This window comes from Mchenga conophoros, linkage group LG1, assembly GCF_057382185.1.
Source record: "Mchenga conophoros isolate Kocher_MC1m ecotype Shallow Benthic linkage group LG1, M_conophoros_male_GT1.1, whole genome shotgun sequence".
Classification (NCBI taxonomy): Eukaryota; Metazoa; Chordata; class Actinopteri; order Cichliformes; family Cichlidae; genus Mchenga; species Mchenga conophoros.
In genome coordinates, this window is record NC_140526.1 from 15,224,457 (window position 1) to 15,247,396 (window position 22,940).

At 41.4% G+C, this 22,940-nt stretch overlaps 1 protein-coding gene across 7 annotated transcripts in view; it reads left to right on the forward strand.

Annotated features, from left to right (window-relative positions):
• ush2a (Usher syndrome 2A (autosomal recessive, mild)) overlaps nucleotides 1–22,940 on the forward strand; it is a 221,115-nt gene that overhangs the window by 87,281 nt on the left and 110,894 nt on the right. For all 7 annotated transcript variants that reach the window (XM_085267418.1, XM_085267410.1, XM_085267383.1 and 4 more), the window contains 13 exons: nucleotides 8,068–8,198; nucleotides 11,313–11,439; nucleotides 12,292–12,393; nucleotides 12,682–12,870; nucleotides 13,303–13,433; nucleotides 13,539–13,818; nucleotides 14,303–14,527; nucleotides 15,146–15,226; nucleotides 16,836–17,024; nucleotides 18,565–18,702; nucleotides 19,594–19,669; nucleotides 19,959–20,044; nucleotides 20,840–20,999. In XM_085267418.1, the coding sequence (XP_085123544.1) occupies nucleotides 8,068–8,198; nucleotides 11,313–11,439; nucleotides 12,292–12,393; nucleotides 12,682–12,870; nucleotides 13,303–13,433; nucleotides 13,539–13,818; nucleotides 14,303–14,527; nucleotides 15,146–15,226; nucleotides 16,836–17,024; nucleotides 18,565–18,702; nucleotides 19,594–19,669; nucleotides 19,959–20,044; nucleotides 20,840–20,999 (1,915 nt within the window). The remainder of the gene's footprint in view (nucleotides 1–8,067; nucleotides 8,199–11,312; nucleotides 11,440–12,291; nucleotides 12,394–12,681; nucleotides 12,871–13,302; nucleotides 13,434–13,538; nucleotides 13,819–14,302; nucleotides 14,528–15,145; nucleotides 15,227–16,835; nucleotides 17,025–18,564; nucleotides 18,703–19,593; nucleotides 19,670–19,958; nucleotides 20,045–20,839; nucleotides 21,000–22,940) is intronic.

Consider the following 22,940-nt stretch of genomic DNA (forward strand, 5'->3'; position numbering starts at 1 on the left):
CTGTAGTACCTAAACTTCTAAACTTGAAATGTGTTATATAACAGGACTGGACCAAAACAATAAGTATTCACATAACGTAAAAACGTAAAAATAATTACTTTTCGGGGGAAAAAAGCACATTAGAAATATTAAGTAATTCATGTTGGAGTATATTAGTCGTCTTAACATTTCATTAACTGAAGTCGTTGCCTTAAAAATTTTGTGTATACTATTGTAAAACATAAACAGCAACAATTTTTCTGTGCATGTGTTTGACCGTGTGTGGCTTTATTATGCATTCTCTGTAAGTGCTTGCTGGGGTATTGTGTTTGTTCGATCGCACAGTGAAAGCGCTTGTGTGTATATGTGCCGCTTTGTCTATAAGTGTGTGTCTCTCTGTGTGTGTCATTGTGCTGTATGCGTAACAAAATCACCTGTCATGGTGTGTGCTCAGGTTTGTCTGTTGATGGCTCCAAAGTGGTTGTCAGTGTGAAGTAGCACAAGTCCTGTGGGGAAATCTGAAGGAAGTATTGCTGAGCATGAGCAGTGTCACAGATGCTTTACATTTGAGCGTGCTTGGATAACACTTTGACTATCACAAAAATGCAGACTCACACAAAAACTGTGTACAAAATCTGTACATACCCTTAATTTTCCTTACACGTTTACTTCCATGTATGGCTTCAGGAATTTATTGACACACTATATGAATTATCAGATTTTTTTATGTAATTTATCCATCCATCCATCCATCCTCATCCGCTTTGTCCGGGGCCGGGTCGCGGGGGCAGCAGCCTAAGCAAAGAGGCCCAGACCTCCCTCTCCCCAGCCACCTCCTCCAGGTTATCCGGGGGAATACCAAGGCGTTCCCAGGCCAGCCGAGAGATATAATCTCTCCAGCGTGTCCTGGGTCTGCCCCGGGGCCTCCTCCCGGTGGGACATGCCTGGAACACCTCACCCAGGAGGCGCCCAGGGGGCATCCTTGTCAGATGCCCGAACCACCTCAGCTGGCTCCTTTCGATGTGGAGCAGCAGCTGCTCTACTCTGAGCCCCTCCCGGATGGCCGAACTTCTCACCCTATCTCTAAGGGAGAGGCCAGCCACCCTTCGGAGGAAGCTCATTTCTGCCGCTTGTATCCGCGATCTCCTTCCTTTGGTCACTACCCACAGCTCGTGGCCATAGGTGAGGGTAGGGACGTAGATCGACCGGTAAATTGAGAGCTTCGCTTTTACACTCAGCTCCCTCTTCACCACGACGGACCGGTGCAGCGTCCGCATTACTGCAGCTGCAGCCCCAATCCGTCTGTCGATCTCCGGCTCCCTTCTCCCATCACTCGCGAACAAGACCCCGAGATACTTGAACTCCTCCACTTGGGGCAGGAACTCATCCCCGACCCGGAGTGGGCACTCCACCCTTTTCCAGCTGAGAACCATGGCCTCAGATTTGGAGGTGCTGATCCTCATTCCCGCTGCTTCACACTCAGCTGCGAACCGTTCCAGTGCGAGCTGGAGGCCCTCACCCGATGAAGCCAACAGAACCACATCATCTGCAAAAATCAGAGATGAGATTCTGAGGCCACCAAAGCGAAAGCCCTCCGCCACTTGGCTGCGCCTAGAAATCCTGTCCATAAAAATTATGAACAGAACCGGAGACAAAGGGCAGCCCTGGCGGAGCCCATCACCCACCGGGAACGAGTCCGACTTATTGCCGGCAATGCGAACCAAGCTCTTGCAACGGTTGTATAGGGATCAAATGGCCCGTAGCAATGGGCCAGACACCCCATATTCCCACAACACCTCCCACAGGACACCCCGAGGGACACGGTCGAATGCCTTCTCCAAGTCCACAAAACACATGTAGACTGGTTGGGCAAACTCCCATGCACCCTCAAGTATCCTGGAGAGGATAAAGAGCTGGTCCAGTGTTCCGCGACCAGGACGAAAACCGCATTGTTCCTCCTGTATCCGAGGTTCGACTAACGGACGAACTCTCCTTTCCAGCACCCTGGCATAGACTTTCCCAGGGAGGCTGAGGAGTGTGATCCCCCTGTAGTTGGAACACACCCTCCGGTCCCCTTTCTTAAAGATGGGGACCACCACCCCGGTCTGCCAGTCCACAGGTACTGCCCCTGATCTCCACGCAACATTGCAGAGGCATGTCAACCAGGACAGCCCTACAACGTCCAGAGCCTTCAGGAACTCGGGGCGGACCTCATCAACACCAGGGGCTCTGCCACCAAGGAGTTGTTTAACTGCCTCAGTGACCTCGCCCCCGGAAATTGGCGGGTCATTCCCCTCATCCCCAGACTCTGCTTCCTCCTCGGAAGACGTGTCAGTGGGATTAAGGAGGTCCTCGAAGTATTCCTTCCACCGCCTGACAATTTTCTCAGTCGACGTCAGCAGCGCTCCGCCAGCACTATACACAGTGCAGGTAGAGCACCACTTTCCCCTCCTGAGACGTCTGACGGTTTGCCAGAATCTCTTCGAGGCAGTCCGAAAGTCTTTTTCCATGGCCTCTCCGAACTCCTCCCACACCCGAGTTTTTGCTTCAGCCACTGCCCGAGCCACATTCCGCTTGGCCTGTCGATACCTGTCGGCTGCCTCCGGAGTCCCACAGGCTAACCAAGCCCGATAGGACTCCTTCTTCAGCCTAGTGGCTCCCTTCACCTCTGGTGTCCACCATTTGGTTCGGGGATTACCACCACGGCAGGCACCAACCACCTTGCGGCCGCAGCTCAATGCAGCAGCTTCGGCAATGGAGACGCTGAACATGGTCCATTCGGACTCAATGTCCCCAGTCTCCCTCGGAATGCTGTTGAAGCTCTGCCGGAGGTGTGCGTTGAAGATCTCGCGGACTGGGGCCTCTGCTAGACGTTCCCAGCACACCCTCACTACGCGTTTAGGTGCACCAGGTCTGTCCAGCGTCTTCCCCCGCCACCTGATCCAACTCACCACCAGGTGGTGATCAGTTGACAGCTCAGCCCCTCTCTTTACCCGAGTGTCCAGAACATATGGTCGCAGGTCTGCTGATACGATTACAAAATCGATCATCGACCTACGGCCTAGAGCGTCCTGGTGCCACGTGCACTTATGGACACTCTTATGTTCGAACAGGGTGTTCGTTATGGCCAAACTGTGATTAGCACAGAAGTCCAATAACAGAGCACCGCTCGGGTTCAGATCAGGGAGGCCGTTCCTCCCAATCACGCCCCTCCAGGTCTCGCTGTCGTTACCCACGTGAGCATTGAAGTCTCCCAGCAGGACAACAGAGTCTCCAGGTGGAGCACCCTTTATGTAATTTAAAAAAGAAAAAATTATTTCATTTATTTCATTTAACAGCCCCTAAATCAGAAGAATTACAGTTTCGCTACACTGATATCTTTCACTCTGTAGGATTTTCTGGCATTAGATCTGTGTTTTTTAACTGTGCTTTCACCAACACATAGTATGAAAGCATGTTTGGCCCTTGAGTCTGTCTCCTCTCCATAGGACTGGTGGAGAGTGGGTGTATATATGCAATAACTATGTACTATGTAAAACACACATTTATATTGTCTACATTTTTTTGTATATTGTCTACACTTTTGTATGCACAAAACTGCAGCATTAGAGAAGTTAAACAGGTACACAAGCAAGATGCAGGAAAAAGCATGATTGAAAAAAATGTGTGTGTGAGTGTGTGTGTGTTTTAGATGCAAGGTTAAAGAAAATACTGAGAGGGGGTAATATGTGTAGAAAAGGAGAAAGAAAAGGTAATAAAGAAGGAGAGAGGTTAAAAGCAGAAGAAGGAAAAAGGGTTTACGAGAGTAGGTTAAGGAGGGGTAATGTAATGGTCGTGAATGTAAATGACACATGCCTGCTTGATGTACAAAATGCCCGTCCACTGTGAAGAAGTTTTATTAATTTTCTTTGGATACTACTACAGTCTTTACTGGGTTTATGTCTGTGTAGAGTAATTCATGATTATCATCAAATTCTTAATCAATATGTGGATGGACCTCCACACACGGCGTTGCACGTTGAAGGCTGTTTATTTTCATTGTGTTCCACAATACGCTTTCTTTGGTAGAGCTTTCCAGCTGTGTCCTTCTACTCTGCACACACCGCTCTCTCGTCAGGTCCCAGTATCGTACTGAAATAGGGATTGCATGACCAGGCGATGAAGAATAGCTGTGTGGGTCACCCTCTCCTGACACCACACCCTGAACCAACTGCTACACCCCTCCCCTACAGCTGAGCCAGATACCACACCCCGCCACATACCCCCATCACCCACCTTAGGCCAGTAAGCCATCTGCACCTGGTCCATCAGGCGCTAGAAGGTGGCTGGGGCTACAAACAAGCTGAACGGAAGTGTGAGAAACTGGTAAAAACTGTATGAAATGGAGAAGGCTGTTTTTCCTTAAATACTCTAGACACTGGAATTTGCCAGTAGCCCTTGGTAAAATCCAGCGTCATGAAAAAGCAATTATTGTCTAACCAGTCCAGGCAGCTTATGAGAGATGAGATGGTCATCACAATGGAGGGAGGTGGGAATAGTGGAGTTTGGCACCTCCAGCCCCAACTCATCTCTCTCCTTTACCCTTTACCACTCACCAGAGAAGTGGTTTCAAGCTCTCTCTGTGCTTTGAGGAGGTTGAGGTGATATATTTGTGTGCCTCCTCCCCTGTTAGACCATACCACTTCATAGCCTACATCCCCCACCTGCCATGTGATCACAAAGCCTCCTTGCCATTTGCCAAGTAACTTTGAGCTAGTAGAGGGGAGTAATATAAGCACTTTGTCTCATAGTGAAAATTGTCTGACTCTAGTCTTATCCACCCACTCCACCAGCCAGTCAGTCTGAGGGTGGTAGATGCTGGTCCAAACAGATTTAATGCCCAGTAATTCATACAGCTATTTAAGTGTGCGAGACATGAACGAAGTGCCTCTGTCAGTCAGTATCTCTTTTGGGATGCCAACTTGGGAGATGACCTGAAACAGCCAAATGAGGTCCATGCTAATGCACTCAAGGTGCAAAGGCACTTTTGGGAAGGCCAGCTGAGTGTGTTCCTCTTCTGTGTGAGCATCACGACTCACTCAATAAAGCCTATCTTTAATCAATATAAAATGTGGGTAGGCCGACGCCGTGTCAGGGTGCACCATGTGACCATCAGTTCTTATCACTTGGTCAAAGGCTGAGTGTACAGTAAGGTGCCATCACAAGGCTGCTCTAGTGAAAAATCTTCGGTGGAGTGAATCACTGAAGCCGGTGGGGCCTCATGAGGAGGCCCTGCCATCTCCTTCTCTCCAGAGTCAGAGTCACCGCTGAGTGCAGTGCAGACACTACACACCACTAAAGGTTGTGAACACATGCCCACACACTGCCCCAACAGGTTATTAAACCCCGGCCAATCTGTTCTCAAGTTGAGAGCGCCACCTGGGCTTTGCCAGACAGCAGCACCCACTCCTCCTCAGGTCAGCGGCATGCTTCTGCTGTATCCTGAAAGACATTTCCCTCTACATGGGGGAGTAGATGCGGGACAGAGGAACCAGCCCAACACATTTGTCTGGCGCTCAGACTGGTCATGTAGCTATTCCAACACCGCTGCTTGCTCCCAGTACATGGCCACCTGCTCCTATAGTTCATCTGTTTTTCAGATTCTACATGACATGATATTTTCATTTCTGATTTGAACCACTTTTGTATATTAAGTCAGATGCAGCTCACACAGTTTTCCAATGTGGCCTCAGTCCAAACAATCCAATTAGAAGGTAAATGTTTCCGACTGTCATCTGACCAAAGTGCTTTGCCACAAGTGGAGATGTGCTGGCAGATGTAGCACTTGACATTCTCAAATTTATTTCAGGAAAACTCCTCACGTTGTGATCCCAACACGCTCCAGCTCCACATCTGCATAAACCTCCATATCAACTAATGCATGAAACCCTACAGATTGACTTCAATGGCTCCTTCTATGGTTATTTCTACATAACAGCTAGTTCGGGCTACCTTTATTTTTGTTTTGTTTTTTTCTATAGTCATGTGTGGTATACTTATGTTTTTAAGATATATAAAAACAACTCAAGTCTTTCTTTTTGCTTCTTGCAACCATCTACAGCATAACAATAGATCCAGTTACAAAAAGCAAGAAAAGACTTCAAAACTGTGTAAAAAGGTTGAGATCTGAGCTCTGATAATCTGTATTCATTTTGAGTTTTCTGTATAGTGTCTGACTTCCCTCTGTTTTAAGAGAATTCACACACTAATTATTTTGCAAACACTTGCTTCTGATGAACCCTGGACTGACTGCATTGGTCTCCTCAGATCTTCCCACATGTCTGTTCTCTACTGAGACAGACAGAGCTGAAGAAACACACATACTCACAGACACACACATAAACCTTCTTGGTTTGTGTGGTTATGTGGATCTAGTAGTGGATTAAGATCAAATCTCTGATCCATGGTAACATGACAAGGCAGCACGCTGGATGAATGTTTCGTGTGTGTGTGCACGTGTGTCTTAAAGGCTCTGCTGGCCTAAGAACCTCCAAATTTCCCACATTACTAAAATGCAAGGATTAATTCTGAATATTCCTCATCATTTGTTTTGTCAGATCCCAAATCCATTGTCATTTTAGGTGATATGATTTTTTAGGCTTCTCCAATTGAAAATAGCGTAACTGAGAATTATCTGAAAAAGGTAGAATTCAGACATTTTAGCAGTTTAGCATTTCCCTATGAGTTTTTAAGTTCTGAGCCACCAATCTTCTGACAGATTAATGCTACATGTATAACTTGAAAATGTAGGAAAGCAATAGAAACTTTTCCTAACACAATTATTGATAAAATGCTGTTTTGAAGGTGGCAACTAAACCGGCCAAAAATTTGGGGATTCAGAAAATGATCAATTTAATTTCATGTTTAATTTCTATCAAAACTTCAGTTTGTTGTGTTATCATATTTTCTCTCTTAACCCTAGTCGTTGACACTTTAAAGACTTCTCTGTTAACTACTTTATCCTACAAGGATAAAGAAAGGAAGGCTGTGGTATCATGAGATAAAAGCAAGACATTACAAGTGAAAGCTTCCAAAACTGTGGAAGCAGGTGTGTCTTCTAAGATCAATCTTCATGTTTTCCCTGAAGTATCTTAGTGGTAAGATTATCCTAGACGGCTGGCTTACACAGGAAATGAGGTCAGCTTAGAGATTTAGTGCTGTTGGGAAACAGTTATTTTGATAGAAATGTACATTTATCAGTCTTCCTCTTTCTTTTTTACTTAATGGTAAGCATTATGTGAGTACATGACATCTCAGACTGGGGTTTAAACAATCCCTGCAGAGTCCTGTTGGTTCTTGTGACAGTGTGCGTGTATATATACAGCTGTGAAAAAGAAAGACTTCACAAGACTCTTTTGTATGTGATATGGTAAAAAGCTAAGCACGCCACCTGATTCAGTAGTTTGTAGAACCACTTTTGGCAACAAAACACTGTAAAAACAATGTAACTGTAGTCTGTATGAATTTTTGGCTCATTCTTCTTGACAGCATTATCTCAGTTCATAGAGATTTATGGGCATTCGTCTATGGACAGCATTTCAGTTGACTTAAGTTCTGGACTTTGGACTCTGCCATTGCAACATTTAGATTATTTTCTTTTCAGTGATTCTATTGTAGATTCATTAGTGTGCTTGGGATGACTTTAAAATACTTTAATATACAGTTCATGGTCAATGAGTCCTCAGTTCCGCTGGCTCCACTCCCACCGTGCTTGATATTTGGTATATGATGTGCATTATGGCCAAACATCTCACACCTGAAGCCTTTAAACCAGGAAATTGCCCAAACGTCTGCTTTTATAGAGATGACCACACTTACTGATGATCAGTTAATCAAGTGCATTTAATTAATTTAATGACCCTCTTTATCTTGATGCAAGCAGTGAGGGTTTTATATAAAATACATGCTGTAGGCAACCTGAACTTTCTGTGGTCAGCTTTAACACTGAGATAATGTGTAACTCAGAATTAAAATCCTCTTTTAGGCTGTCTCTCTCTTTTACTAAATGTCCATCTCCCCCATCTTGTTCCTTGTCTCCCTTTGTATCAGGTGTTGAGCTGAGTTTTAAGACTCGGGCCCCTGATGGCCTGCTACTCTGCAGCTTCTCTCCAGGAAATCAGGAAGAGTTTTTGGCTGTTCAGATAAAAAATGGACGGCCCTACTTTTTGTTTGACCCACAGGTAGGTAATGTGTTTCAAAAGCGTCTCTGCATAATTGAAACATTTAAATTACGCCATACTACAACATACATTTTGTTTGCTGCTGTATTTATCTGTATTTACTGATTGTGCATTTTTGTCTAACACCTGATTTTTTTTCCCATTTAATTCTACTCCTTATACCTACTCACTTTTCTCACCTGTGTTTTTCTTTCCTTCTGTATTGCTCTCTCTCCAAGTCTCTTCCATTTTCTCTCTCACTTTCTCTCATCTAATAAATGTGATCTGTAGCCCCTCATTGGTTTCTGTCAGGGAGGCAGGGAAAGGGGAAAAACTTTGAAAGTGTGTCAACGTTTGAATTGGACTGCAATTAACTCATTCCCTGCAGTCACCACGCGCGAATACCAATTGCAAGCTAATTAAGCTTTGCACCCATGCACGCACACATACACACACTCATACACATGCACACAGCCACACAGCCTGACTTTCCTTATCCATCCATACAGACGCATGTAGAAGGGTTAAAGAGTCAACGACTTCGATGATGAAAGTGATGATGGGAGATGATTACACATACTTCCATCAGGCCACCAACTAATTACACACTCAAACAAACATGCACATACACACTTTAGTTTCTCATTAGTATCATTGTGCAATATTTTATCAAAAACTCTTCATCAAAATGTAACTATGGGTTATATCTGTCTATGCAGATGGGTGTATGTCACTGAACAGATCATTGACTATCACTGTTGATTAGTGTGTCTGTGGTTATGTTGCTAGATGTGTGATGGAGTGTATGTGTATCTTCTCCAACTGGGTTGATTCCTTTGTTTAGGCTAGTTTGGAGTAATTAACAGTAGGAGTGGAGTCATGGCTTATTAGTGTTCCCCTAGATACATATAGCTGGGCCCATTACTTCCCCCTATTAGCCTGTTGAGCTAGCCTAATGGGATTACCAATGCAGGGGGGAGGGGGTAATTTAGCATGACACAGGCAGGTGATATGCTCATAAATGCGTGCACATGTGAGCTGCCACACATGCACTTATATCGCAGCTCAAGAACATTTAAGAAAGCATTCACTCAAAATGTAAAAGAGGCAGTTTATACTTTATTGATGCAGGTGAGTAGTGGTTAATATGTCAGCAACTAGCTATAAATGTACAAGTGCATCCATGCATGGAGCTGTGGTGTCTGTCACATAATGCCAAACATGCGGCGTTTTTCAGACTCAGACTGGTTTAAAGGCAAGAGGTGTTTCTTTGCAATGGCCATAAAAAATTATGGCAAGTTATGACTTTATTCTTTGTTGCTGATTATTATTGTTTTGTCCGATATCACTTATTTGATAGGTCTAGTCATTTTATTATCAGGGCAGGAATCCTGGCAGTTTAGTAATATTATCAACAAAAGAGGAAATGAAATAACTAAAGATTTACTGACATAATGGAGTAAAAAGTCGATCAACAGATGTTTTCAAATTTCAATTTAAGCTTGTGATTTATCCAGGTTTTTCTACACTGAAAACGGGTCTCATAAACTAAAAATCCAAACAATATTATTTTACAGCAACAAATGTCCAGGTAGCGTCTCTCAGTCTCTCAAAGTGTGCAAGTGTAGAGGCCCCACAAGTCATCTATGAGGTGCAGCACATCCAGATAAACCCTCTTTCGATCAGATGGTGACTAAAGGAAAAAGAAAAAAACTCAGAGCAACTTGTCTTCAGGTCAAACTTTATTCTCCCCACATATGCACTCCTTAGTTGTGAGCTAGTGAGACCATCAGACTTGAACTTGAGATGACAAAACTGTGTGAGGCTTTCTTTGACCATTTGTTCCATCTGTTCTTAAAAAAAAAAAAGGTTAAATGCCAGTTTTAGTGTGTGAAGACTTGACTGACATGAGGACAGTAAGAAAGTTTAAACACAGATCTAAATGTCATCTGATGTAGAAGTGACAAACCACTTCATCCTTTGTCGCCTCCTCTCTGTTGAGAGATGGCCACACATGCACACACACCCCACACACATTTCCTTTTCATTCTGTCTGTCTCTTACATGTATTCAGAACACACATAAACACACCAAAACTTCATGCTCATATTGTGTTATAAGCTGCCAAGTATTTGCAGGAAAGTCACAGATGCAGCACTTTGGATAAGTGCTTTATATTATGTGTGTGTGTTGACTTCTTCTATCACATACTGTATATTAAAGAGATTGGGCATTGGGGCATCCAACAGTGGACACACACAAATCAAAGGATGACACCACCTCATCACCAGACCTTTGTTTCATCAAACTATTTGCTTTTAGCACACATATTGTCTGATCCTATAATTTTCCTCACAATATAAAATATCAGTGCTTTTCAGTAAAACCATCTTAAATCGAATGGTATTTATAAATTTATCTCAATATTACTATCCAGAAGAGTTGAGTGCCAATTGCTTCCACTACTATTTTACTATTCTTTGGGCAGGTGCTTGTTTTTTGTGTGTGTGTGTGTGTGTGTGTGTGTGTGTGTGTGTGTGTGTGTGTGTGTGTGTGTGTGTGTGTACGTGTGCGTTAGGAGTTTTAAAAAAATCAAGTAAATAGACTCCTCCCCCATTGTCTTGTTAAGTAGAGCTGTCTAGCAAAGTTGGTAAAGATGTCCGAGTCTGATATACTTTGGCATTCATACATTTATTGATCTCATCATTAAATCTTCATCACCACATGTGCGTCTGTGTAGATGTGTGCATCTACCCATACTTTTCTTTTACTACATTACTCTTTGGCTGCTTGCTAAAAGCTGATCACAACAATGATGTCATACTTAATAGGTAGCAAAAAGCCTTGTAACAACACTTTGATGGTTATATGTGCATGTTTGTGTCCTTTTGAAGATGATGTGTGTCTGTGTGATTGGTATCGCTGATCCTTGATTTTTAGTTAGAGTTTAAAGATTTACCTCATCCACGTGTTTTGCTATAGCTCGATCTGTGTCTTTTGAGCCAGCAATCTTAGGTTGTGTTAACTGATCTGTGATAGTTTGGAAAAAAATGTAAGTCAGTGGATATCCTCACACCATCAGTTCATTTGTGCTTGTGTCATGGGTTTAATGCATGCTTGTGTTTATGTGTGTAGGGTTCAGCGGTGGCTGTGAGCGTACAGGGTGATGGAGGGCACCGCTACAATGATGGACAATGGCATAGTATTAGAGCAACGAGGCAAGGGGCCGTGGGAACAATCGTTGTAAACGATCAATACAGAGGTAACTCTCCTTGTATTCATACTGACCACTGTGTGCATCTGCTCCGTGTGTGGGTGTGTGTGTAATATGCTTATCTACATACATATATCTGGATGTGAATCTTGTGAGGCTGATGTTGATTGTCTGTGTTTTTCTATGTATATATTCTGTAAATCCCCCCACCCTGACTAGGAGATATTATCCAGGTTAATTCCACCCAGTCTGTGTATGATAACAAAAATATTACTGTATCGTATGTGACTAACCAGTTTCACAGCAATGCTCTTTGCTTGTCTGTTAAGCCACTTAGCACTGATCTATAAATATTTCAGTTATAGAAAGCACACCCAATCAAGTGATGAAATAATGTTGGGTTTACAGATGAGAGAAATTTTATTTAAAAAATTAAATCTATCTTTAGGCACTTTGTTACTAGCAGGCTGTTGCATATATGCATTCATTCACATTCATTTATTTTTGTAACAACAAAGTGATTTACGAAAAGCTATTAGCTGGAAACTTGGCGTGGTGTGCAGTGGCTTCTTAAAAATTCAGAGGAAATTGGACAAGTGGAGGACAAAAGAAGGAAAAACGATATCTATAGCAGAGGAACAGTCTCTGAAAGTCAGCAAAGACCTGAAGAATAAACATGGTTGCACCAAATATTGACTTTACTCATTAGAATTGTGCAAAATCTGTTTTTACCTTATATGCTTCCCTTATATGAGAGGTACATCTACATTTTCTTTCCATATATTTCACTGTTCCCCCTGTGCTTTTGTGTCTTAAATTATTCAATATAATAATATAATATTATGTATTCTTTTTATTCTCCACTTCCTCTCTTTTGCTTCTTATTTTCACCACCATCAGGAAGTGCAACAGCTTTAAGTGGTAGCACAATGATTGGTGAGAACATGGGAGTGTTCATTGGAGGGCTGCCAGAAAATTTCATTCTACTAAGACAGGATTCAGGTGGGTTTTCACCTACATATTAAAATCTTTCATGTGGCCACTGGATTATATGCATGTTTTCTGGCTATCTGATATATAATTTAGCGAGGTATACTGTAAGATGACTAGAGGTTTCTGGATCTGATTGAGAGTTGAGCTCATATTCATGCACAAATACTGTGTCTTCTTCCTCATGAAAATCCCTTATTTGACCTTGTGCCTCAAAATGTTGAATAGTCTTTGATTGGAAGTAACAAGCAAACATTTTTAATGTAATCTTATGACTTTTGTTTTTGCTTGTCTCACCAGGAGATGCCAGACTTGTGCGAAAGCGCTTCTCTGGTTGCCTCAGAGATGTGAGTTTTAAGATGTCCGACAGCCCCTCAGAGGAATGGCAAAGTCTTGACTGGGCAAAAGCCACAAAGAAAGTTGCAGTGTATGAAAGCTGGGAGGGATGTCCTCTTCAAACTGTGGATGGAGCCCATTTTCTGGGTCATGGTAGGACCGTAAAGTGCAAAAATAGCATACTGCTATGTTGAAAACCACATGATGTAGCAGCGTATCAGTTACAATAAGCATGAAGTGCTTGGTGCTGTGCAAATATGTGTTCAGATACAACTTTACACTCTTTTTAGTGCTCCTAATGCACTGTCAACACAACATATCTTAATAAGATGCTTGCCGCTGATGTTGGTGGTAATGAGTTTGTTTCATGTTGATAAATATGATGATAAGTTAATTGGCCTCTGTGTGAAAGATCAGGTTCATTAGTGTACATTTCCTCCATTACTGCTGTCTAAAAAGGCCAGCTCATACAGTCTTTCGTCTGTCACTTATGAATAGATGACGGGAAATTTAAATACCTTTTGCACGTTTTAAATTTGACTCGTTCTGCTGGTAAAACTGACACTTTTCTCCTCCTGGTTTCAGGTTACTTGGAATTGGACTCAGGTGTATTTACTGGAGGGCAGATCTTTGATATTTCTATGGACTTTAGGACAGACCAGCTGAATGCGCTGTTGCTCTTCACATACAACACTCAAACTGAAGACTTTATGCTGGTAAAAGCAGAGACGTGTTTCAAATTATCGTACTAATGCTGAAAATACTCAAATGAATCTAATGACAGACTTTAACGTTTTCTTTACTGGTTTATATTTTTTAAGGTGGAGCTGGAAGCTGGTCTCTTGTCCTTCATTCTCTCCTCTGAAGGTCATGTGATTGAACTCAGCATGTGGGTGGGGCTTAGCTACTGCGATGGAGACTGGAAACAACTGTCATTGGCAAAACGCGGCTCGCTTATCTCAGCTGCTGTCAATGACTGGGCAGAGGAAGCAAGGGGAATGGGAGGAGCAGTGACGCTGAGAGTTGATTCACCATTATATTTGGGGGGCGTGCCACCAGAGCTCATACATTCTGCTCTAGACAGGCGAAGTCACAAACATGGTGAGATAACATGCACTGAGGTAGTATTTGCATGTCGCTCATTAAAGTGGCAGATGCCAAACCAAGAAAAATGTCTCATTTAGCTACAGTCTCCTATACAGTTCCTTGAATCTCATCATCAAGCATAGTATTTACATATTTTGAGCTCATTGTTTGGCTTTCTTTTCAGTTGGACAAGTTAAAGTACATTTATTTGCAGTTATAACTTGCCTGCTCTTCTGTGTAGCAGAAGAATCACTAAATTAATTAACTTTGACGCATAGCAATCATACTATTTGCTAACATTTGACTAAAATTTAAGAGCATTGTAAATTTGGCATCAGTAAACCTGTGGCATAATTATATGAGTCGGGAAATCCCATTTGACATGTAAAAAAATGGAAAATGCAATTTCCCTGATATAATAAAGATTCCTTCTCACTTTTGCTTCTACTTTTTATACTCTCTCTCTCTGCTTTATGTTTCCTTTTCTTACGTTTCACAGGTCTAGGAGGGTGTTTAAAGGATCTTACTATAAGAAGTGGTAACAGAAACCCTCCCATCAGCCAAAGTGTTAATCTCTCTGTTGCCTCACGCCGTTCTGTCAGAGTCTACTTAGATGGTTGTCCTACCAGTGAAAGCCGGTACAACTGCAGAGGAAACGATTCAGTCCTGGTGTACAGTGGAAAAAAGACTCAAGCCACAGATTATAATCTACAGCCTTTCACTGGTAACACCGCACAGTATACATACACAGTGTCAGCATTACGTTTGTAGGTGTGCTCAATCTTCAGGGAATGCATTAAAAAATAAGAATTATGAGAGTTTTTAAGTACTAAGTTACCAGTAGAGATATTGAGGTTCTATTTCATAACATATTTCATTGTTGAGTGTGTCACATTGAGAAAGCTTTGCCACAGTGTTGTTTTCATTCAAAAGTCTGTTGCTTTTTGTGTCACTGTATAGTTGCTTGATACATGAAGACCTATTTTTATGGCTTTGAGGCACAGCTTCCAGCTATACCATGTTAGCAGCTCACTCTAATTAGTAGTAATTGCTTTTACATCATCATGTTCTCTGATTAAAGCTTACACTGGGGGTATTACTGTGTTGCAACATTATATTACTGACACAGAGATGAATACAAGCTAACCATCCAAGAAGTTCAAATAGAATTTATAGCTGGAAATTACATCACATTAGCTTTAAGAACATGTTATACTTTTAGTGCACTTTTTGTCAAACACAGTTTTGACTAAAACAGTTTTGCCTTGCCTCTGTTTTTTCCTCCCCCTATCCCTAATCCCTTTTCCTGTGTATGAAAACACACATACACATATATTTTAAGAGTACTTGTACAGGTTTGTGGCCTTGGCTGCAGGAGGCTGGGCGGCCGGACCTTGGGAAAGAGGACGCAGCCGAGGCAAAGGTAAAATGTCATTGTGTATGAGATCCTTATTATCATGCTGATGTGCTGGCAGATGTTAGCAACAAAATGCATCCAAACACCCAAACTCTACAAGTGCAGTTATAGAATATAACCAGAGTCCTTTAAACGTGGTATCTGCTATAGTATTTTAGTTTGTTCAATGAGTTCTGTCTTGGAATTATATTCCAAAGACAAAGTTACTTGCAAAATGTTAAAAATTTTCCCTGACAGTCTGAAACAGAAGCTTAATTTTCTAACACTGATTTTCATGTTCAGCATGGTGAGGTGTGTTACTGTATGTTCACTTTGTTGTACTTTGTTCAGTAGAGTAAGTCTTTGATCTTGAGAGATTTTGGCTGTAAAACCACTGCTATGTTGTACAGTATGTGAGTAATCCAAAGCCAGTGAGTGATATTACATGTGCCTGACGGTATGAGAGATTGATAAGGCCTCTATAAAGGGCATCACAGTAAAAGGCTGTTAACCCAGAATGGCCTGTGTGGTCCCTTGTGTAATATAAAGCTCCTCGTTAGTAGTGAACAATACACTGGTAGGTCTCGGTACACCATACTATGACCAGAAAGAGGAATGGAGGATCAGGAGGGAGGAAGTGCTAAAAAACATTAAGAAATGAAGAGAGAGCTGGGGATTGAGGGCAAGGGATAAGTGGAAAAGCAGGAGAAGGGAAGAGCAAAGAGTCATAAACGAATTAAAAGAAAAGTGAGAAAATGCAAGGAGATGAAGAAATATGCACAGTGACTGGATATTAAAGGGAGAAAGAAAAGGATAAGAATGCAAGAAAATGGTAAAATTGGTGAATGAAGGTGAAAGTAGAAAAAAACATGAACTTAATAACACAAAATAACTAAAGGTTTACACAAAATAGAACATACAGCCCAAAATAAAATAAATAAATAGCCGAATATCCAGCACAGCTGGCCTCATTTTGTGATATTAAAGATACGAATGATATGTGGATACATTTTCAGATACCGAAGAATGTGTGAGCCTTATGGTGTGTAATAATGTATCTATAATTTCAGTTATTTGACTATTTTAAAAGTTTGCACGGAAGATGACTGGTGACAGAAAATGAAGGTGATTGTAATGCAGAGGATGGAAGTGGGATGGGAGTTGGGCCACCAGAGCTGCTGAGGGTATCAGAGAGAGAAATAAGGGGAGTGTTAGAGAGAAAGAGGGAGGCTGATTGCTGTGAAATATAGCCCAGAATGAATGGCTGGCTGTATTAAATCAGCGCTGAAAAAGTTACTACTCTCATAAATACTATTTATGCTAATGGCGAGGTATGATTTACTGGGCCTATTAAAACACAGAGAGATGGGGAATGCTTTTTCTTTATTCTCATGTCCGCCCATCTTGTTGTTTTGCTTTTCGTGCATATTTTTTCATGTATATTTTCCTGTTTAGATTTTATTTTGACATTTGTTTGCCCTGAACTAATTCCTGTATTTCTTTTTTTATTATTATTCTTAAGATGTATTTTGTTAAGTTTAACTATTGTATGTGATTGTTTTCTTTCTTTAATACCATGGGATTTTTTTTCCTACACAGTCTCATTTTGCATCTCTCTTCCTTTTGGCCTTTCAAGTACCTACATCTGTACCACCTCCAATAAAGGTTCAGAGTTTAAACGCCTACAGTGCCAAGGTGAGCTGGGTGCCACCCACTGGTGACATAAGGGGACTGATTGACAGATATGAGCTAAAGGCCTACAACAGAGACTACCGAGAACTACCACCTGTCAGAGCCACATTCCTGGCTAACGGAAACTTCACAGGTAAAAAATGCACGAAACTATTGTAGTCATAAATATAATGCATACAACGTAGCTTGCCATTGCCAGTGTGTGAATGTGTGTGTGAATGGATGGATGACTGAATGTAGTGTAAAGCGCTTTGGGGTCCTTGGGGACTGAGTAAAGCGCTATACAAATGCAGGCCATTTACAAAGACACATTTTAAAATTTATTTAAGCTCTACACCTCCCCAAAAGTATGTCATCCTTTGCTCTTTGCATTTTTACTCACTATGTGCACTATGTTGCAGAACGTTTTACTGCTTGCACTTTTGTTTTGGATGTTATACTGCATTCTTTTGAGCACTTAACAATCAAACTTAAAACAACAAACAATAGACATCACTTTACATACAGGTAAATTTAGCTTTAGTTCTGTTTGCCTTATTGCACCTGTTGTCCTTTACATTTTAGCCTTTACTAAAAAAGCATTCATAATGTCTCCTTTGCTTACTTTCTTCCTTTTTCAGATTTGTATTTCAGACAAAACATACTAGTGCATGTACTCACTGTCCTGGCCAACCCTGTTAATTTCTCCTTGGCAAGTCCCCAGGTTTAGGAGACTGTCTCCATTTGGAACAAGACACTCAGGACTACCCCAATGATGTCATACCCTGGCATTGCTCCTTTTTCTCTCTCTCTAGCTGTTGCTCACTTTTCGATCTTTCCCCACTTCATCTTTTATGATGATGATGATGTCTGCGTCCGCTGCTGCTATTCGTCCCCCCTCTCATCCACTTCGCCATGTCTCTAGGCAAATATGAAGATGAGCTCTCTGTCTCAGTCTTTCTCAGTGTCTCTCTCGCTGCTTCTCATTCACTCCCCCTCTCTTTGCCAGACATTAAGTCCACCCTGATAAGGCTTCTTCTTAATTTATGATGGCCTCAACACCTGACTGCAGAATTACACCAATGGCTAAAAAACACAGAAAAGCAAATGAGGGTGTAATGGCAGCCGAGTGGGGCCCTGGCCCCTAATTGAATTAAAAGACATGGGTAACAGTAAGGGAGAGTGAAAAAGAGAGACAAGTGCAGCGTGATTGGACACAACGGTGGGGAGACTTGGGAGGGGGTGGAAGAGAAGAGAGGGTGACTTAGAAAATACAGAGAAGGGTGGAGAGGGCCAAGACGGTGAGGACAAAAAACATCCAAAGAGAGACGGCTGAAGCTTTACAATTAGAATAGACTCTCTGTTTGCCAAGCACAGTAGATTTGCTTAGCAACAGCAGCCCATAGTTACAAGTAAAGCATTTAAATTGTGTTGTTGATGCTTGTTGATAAAGACTCAAGTAAAGGATACAAATAGGCCTGATTTGTCACAAAGGACTTACAAAGGATATTTTTACAATCTTTCAGGGCTTGTGTCGAGCAATACTCTATACCCATAGTGTATGTACACTGCAAATATGCATTCTGACATGTAGCTGAGTTAACAAAATTGAGTTTGTATTCTTCAAAGTTATTCTTTTTTAAACGGTGTAATGCGTAAACCTTATTCATTGACATTTATATGCTCCTCTTAAGGTGTGCTGTCGGGTCTCACTCCGTCTACTCGGTACATTGTCACCGTGAGTGCCTGTACTCCTGTTGGTTGCACTGAGAGCCTTCGTAACAACAATGGTGATAATGATTTGAGATGGAGTATCGCAACCCCAGAGGAAGGTAAGCAACAAACACATGCAAACTTTCACAGATTCATGCACCTATGAACAGAACTTCAGTGTCAGCGTCCTTACCAGTAGAAGAAATGTATGATTCTTTATGCACAGAGACACAGAGCGCAGAGACTTCTAAACACACTTAGATATGTTCAACCTGTTTCCTGCATGAGATACATAGCATATGAAAAAAGGAGAGGAGTGCTGGCACAAGAAAGGAGGAGACAAAAGAGAGGGTAAAAAGCAAAGAGAGGTTATTTGCCAGCTTGTTAAGTCATATAAAAACATGCATGAAGAAAGAAAAAGTAAAAGAGGAAAAGACATATTTTTATGTTATATGTTACTTTAATCTGTACTGGACTAACAGGCCTTGTTGGGGAGATAATGTGACGGCAGAGGTCAGTACAGAGACAGCAAAAATCAATCTGAAGTTAAAGAAAAAAACAGATTACTGTATTGATTTTCACTGAGCACAGAGTTAAGACACTGAAACATGTTAGAGAGACTGGAGAAAGAATTAATTTAAAACACACACAAATGCAGCACAGACACTTTTTTTACTCACTTATCCTTGAGTACAGGCACATTTTTCTTCACCTTATTTGAGATCAGTGAACATGAGATCATAAAATTTTCACGTTTCTCTCTTGGTGAAAACCTTTTGAAAAGTAATCCAAAGCGATGTCACTGTCTAACACCATATGAAATACTGAATTATTTATCGGTGACATTTGATGATATAGAATGATAACCTCTATAAAGCTAAGGCTTGCCATAGTTTTTCTTCACTGTTACTTAAAAGATACACTACGTGTTCATATTTACTCTAGTTCCTTATGCCGATCACTATATTTGTGTTAACATAAAAACTTGATTTTATTCTTCTATGCATCAGTTCCCGATGCTGTGTCTCCTCCAGCTGCAGTCTCATCCCCCACAGCACTCTATGTTAACTGGGAACCTCCAGCAAGGTAACAAAAAATACAGTTTTTACCTGTCCTCTCTCACCTCCATGCTGCATATTAATATTTAACTCAAGAACCTTCACCAATGACGAGGAAGTAATAAGTACATTCTGAATTAGTAGTAAATGGACAGTATTGTAAAACAGGAACAGAATTTGGTTCTGTATTGCTTATATTTTCCCCCAGCTTGAATAAATGTGTAGCCAACATAGATTTTGGCACAAAAACAATATATGGTATAGTGTACACAATATAATAATATTACCTTCATCTCACTTTTTTGTTCCACTGATAGGCCCAATGGAGGCATTACAGAGTACCTCCTCTATCACAACAACCAAATGGTCTACAGAGGGAAAAACAGACAACACAACATCACTGGTAAAGAGGAGAGAGTGCATGTGAGGTTGTGTGTGTGTGCTCCAGCGTAACTGTGACTGTAGAGGGATGGGGCCTCGGAGTAAAGAGAAGGGGAACACTGAAGAAAGGCAAAATGGAGTGGAGGATTAGCATTTGAAAGCAGGAAGAGTGTCTGAGTCCTCACCAAGGGAATAGCACTTTGAAAAAGACGGCTAAACACACACACACATGAAAATGAAGCAGCGGAGAAACAAAGAAAACTAAACATTAGCGCACGTGCATACACACAATTTGCTTTGAAGGCTCTCACTAAAGAGATCTAAATAAGGTATGAAACACATGTCACACAACTGAGCCATGCGCCGGATAGACTCACACATTAATACAATACACATATACACATGGAATGCAGAAATGTGCATAAACACACATACAAACACATGAACAGGACACTCATCCTATACAGCTTTACTGCCCAGCAATGAGTGTCTTTCTAGGTTAATGAAGGCATGAGAGCACATATCATCCCTGCTGGGTTAATAATGCACAGTGTCTGATGTTCACAGTGATTGGAAGGATTATGAATATAGTAATTATACATTATTTGGAAGAATTGAATGTGTAACACAGAGTGAGATTACAAAAGATGGTAAATGGAGAATAGGTTTGAAACAAAGAAAGATACTTAAAGAGAAAGAACAGTGAAGATACAGTCAGGGAAGAGGAGTATTGATGGTTGTAGGTGCAACACAAGTTAATCGTTTTGAACTATCGCTTCTCTCTTTCACTTTTTGGGTGTGTGCATTTGTGTTGCAGGTCTTGGTGTATACACCACTCATGTCCTGATATTGAGTGCATGCACTTCAGTGGGTTGCACCAACAGTTCACAAGTTACAATGCTGACTTCACAGCTTCCTCCTGGACCTCTGCAAGCACCAACTCTTACCCCGCTAGACTCTCGAACTATTTTTGTAGAGTAAGTACACACACACACACACACACACACACACACACACACACGTGTATTAGTATTTGATGGTAATATCTAAGCATATATACGCACAGAACTAGGGTGCACTCACATTTTTAAATTATTCAAAATGTATAAAACCTTTATTTGTATTTTATAAGTTTTGCCTGGGCAGTATACAAGGACAGAGAGAGACTAAGCAAGAGCGAGTCAGTGACCTTCTGCAGTTGTGTTTACCATGCAGAATATTCTTCTACGCTTGACCTTTCACCATTAGAGGGAGGTGACAAGGGAAGATAGATCTCTGTACTTTTTTTTATAATGTTCCCAGTTTTTCTGTATATGTGTGTGAAAGTGTGTGAGCCATTAGCGTTATCCGCTGCAGAAAAAATACATTACTACTCATATGCATGCAGGGCCCTGACCTTAGTCATGATTATGCTGCCCTGTGCCCAAAAAAGTAAAACATGCTATAATTTGCAAATCACTTAAGCCTTATATTTATTTTTAGTTAATCCAGCTGAAAAATCTTGTTCTATGGTGTCGCCCATACTTTTGTCTGTCCACAGCATTGCTACTCTTCCTGGAGTATAGGTTTCATCAAACTTACACAAAGATTACTTAAATGGACTTTAACCAAAATTGTGCTGAAGGTCATGGTCATAATTGTCATTGTACAAGCACTTTTTCATGTTCACATGAATCACTATTCCTCCTAAAATTCAAAATTATTCGATGGCTTGAAATATCTCTTTACCATATATGTTGCATGCCACTTGTATCCTGTTTATTGCTGATGATTATGGTCTTGCAGGTAATGATCATGGAGGCAGTGGTCCTAGTTGTTGGTTGGAGCCCTCCTTTCAACATTGTGTTAACGTCACTAATATGGTCAATGCTATGACATGCTAAAGGGTTCACATATTTTCAAGCTTTTTGTGGCCTTAATTGCTTCTGAACTTCTAGTCATAATAGTCCTGAACACTTTGGTTTGGTTGCGAAAGAGATTAATTTGTCCAGGATATTAGTGTTTGCCAATGGATTTACTGTAATTCTCATTATTTTGTGCAATGCAGCGAACCAGTGGCAAGAAAAAAAAACTTCTTTCGGTCTTTCTTTCTGTACTTTGCACATTACAATAACCTGTGAATTGCTATGGATCATGAGCTGAATGAGCTCAAGTTACTGATACACTGGCTAAATATTACAAAGTAAAAATTTTAAACAGATTTTGCATTTCTTTTCCTGCTAATTTTAATTTGGATGCCAGCAACACCTTTAAAAAAGCTGGGTCAGGAGCATGTTTCCCAATGAGTTGCATAAACTCTCCTTCTAACAACTGGTTGTGAGTGTTTGGATAGTATGGAGACTAATTGCCCTAGTTTTGAAGACAGAATGTTTTTTTAATTTCTGTTTGATATACTATATGTTTATATAATAATAATAATATTTTATACGTGATCCCCGTGGGGAAATTGCTCTCTGCATTTAACCCATTCACTCAGTGAAGCAGTGGGCAGCCACTGGGCGCCCGGGGAGCAGTGTGTTGGGACAGTACCTTGCTCAGAGGTACCTCAGGGTAGCCGTTCAGTGGATTTGAATCCTCGACCTTCCGATCATGGGGCCACCACTCTACCTACTGAGCTATCCCTCATAAATAAACATTCACATATATATATAAATGTTTATTAATCTCGCTGTCACCCCCAGAGTGTGGTATGTATGTGTTCCTCAAGCTTGGATCTTCTACAAGCGGCCTGAGAGTTTGAATGTTTTGTGCAGTATCTTAGCTGTTCCTAGGATTGCACTCTTTTTCCACATCAGAAACCTCTAATGTTGTACCTGGAGTCTGGTGGGTCCTCTCTTCCAGTTTCAGGTTTACAGCTTCTAATGCTCAATGCAGTCAAAGTGTGGAAATGATGAGCCAAACCTTGGCAGAAGAGAACA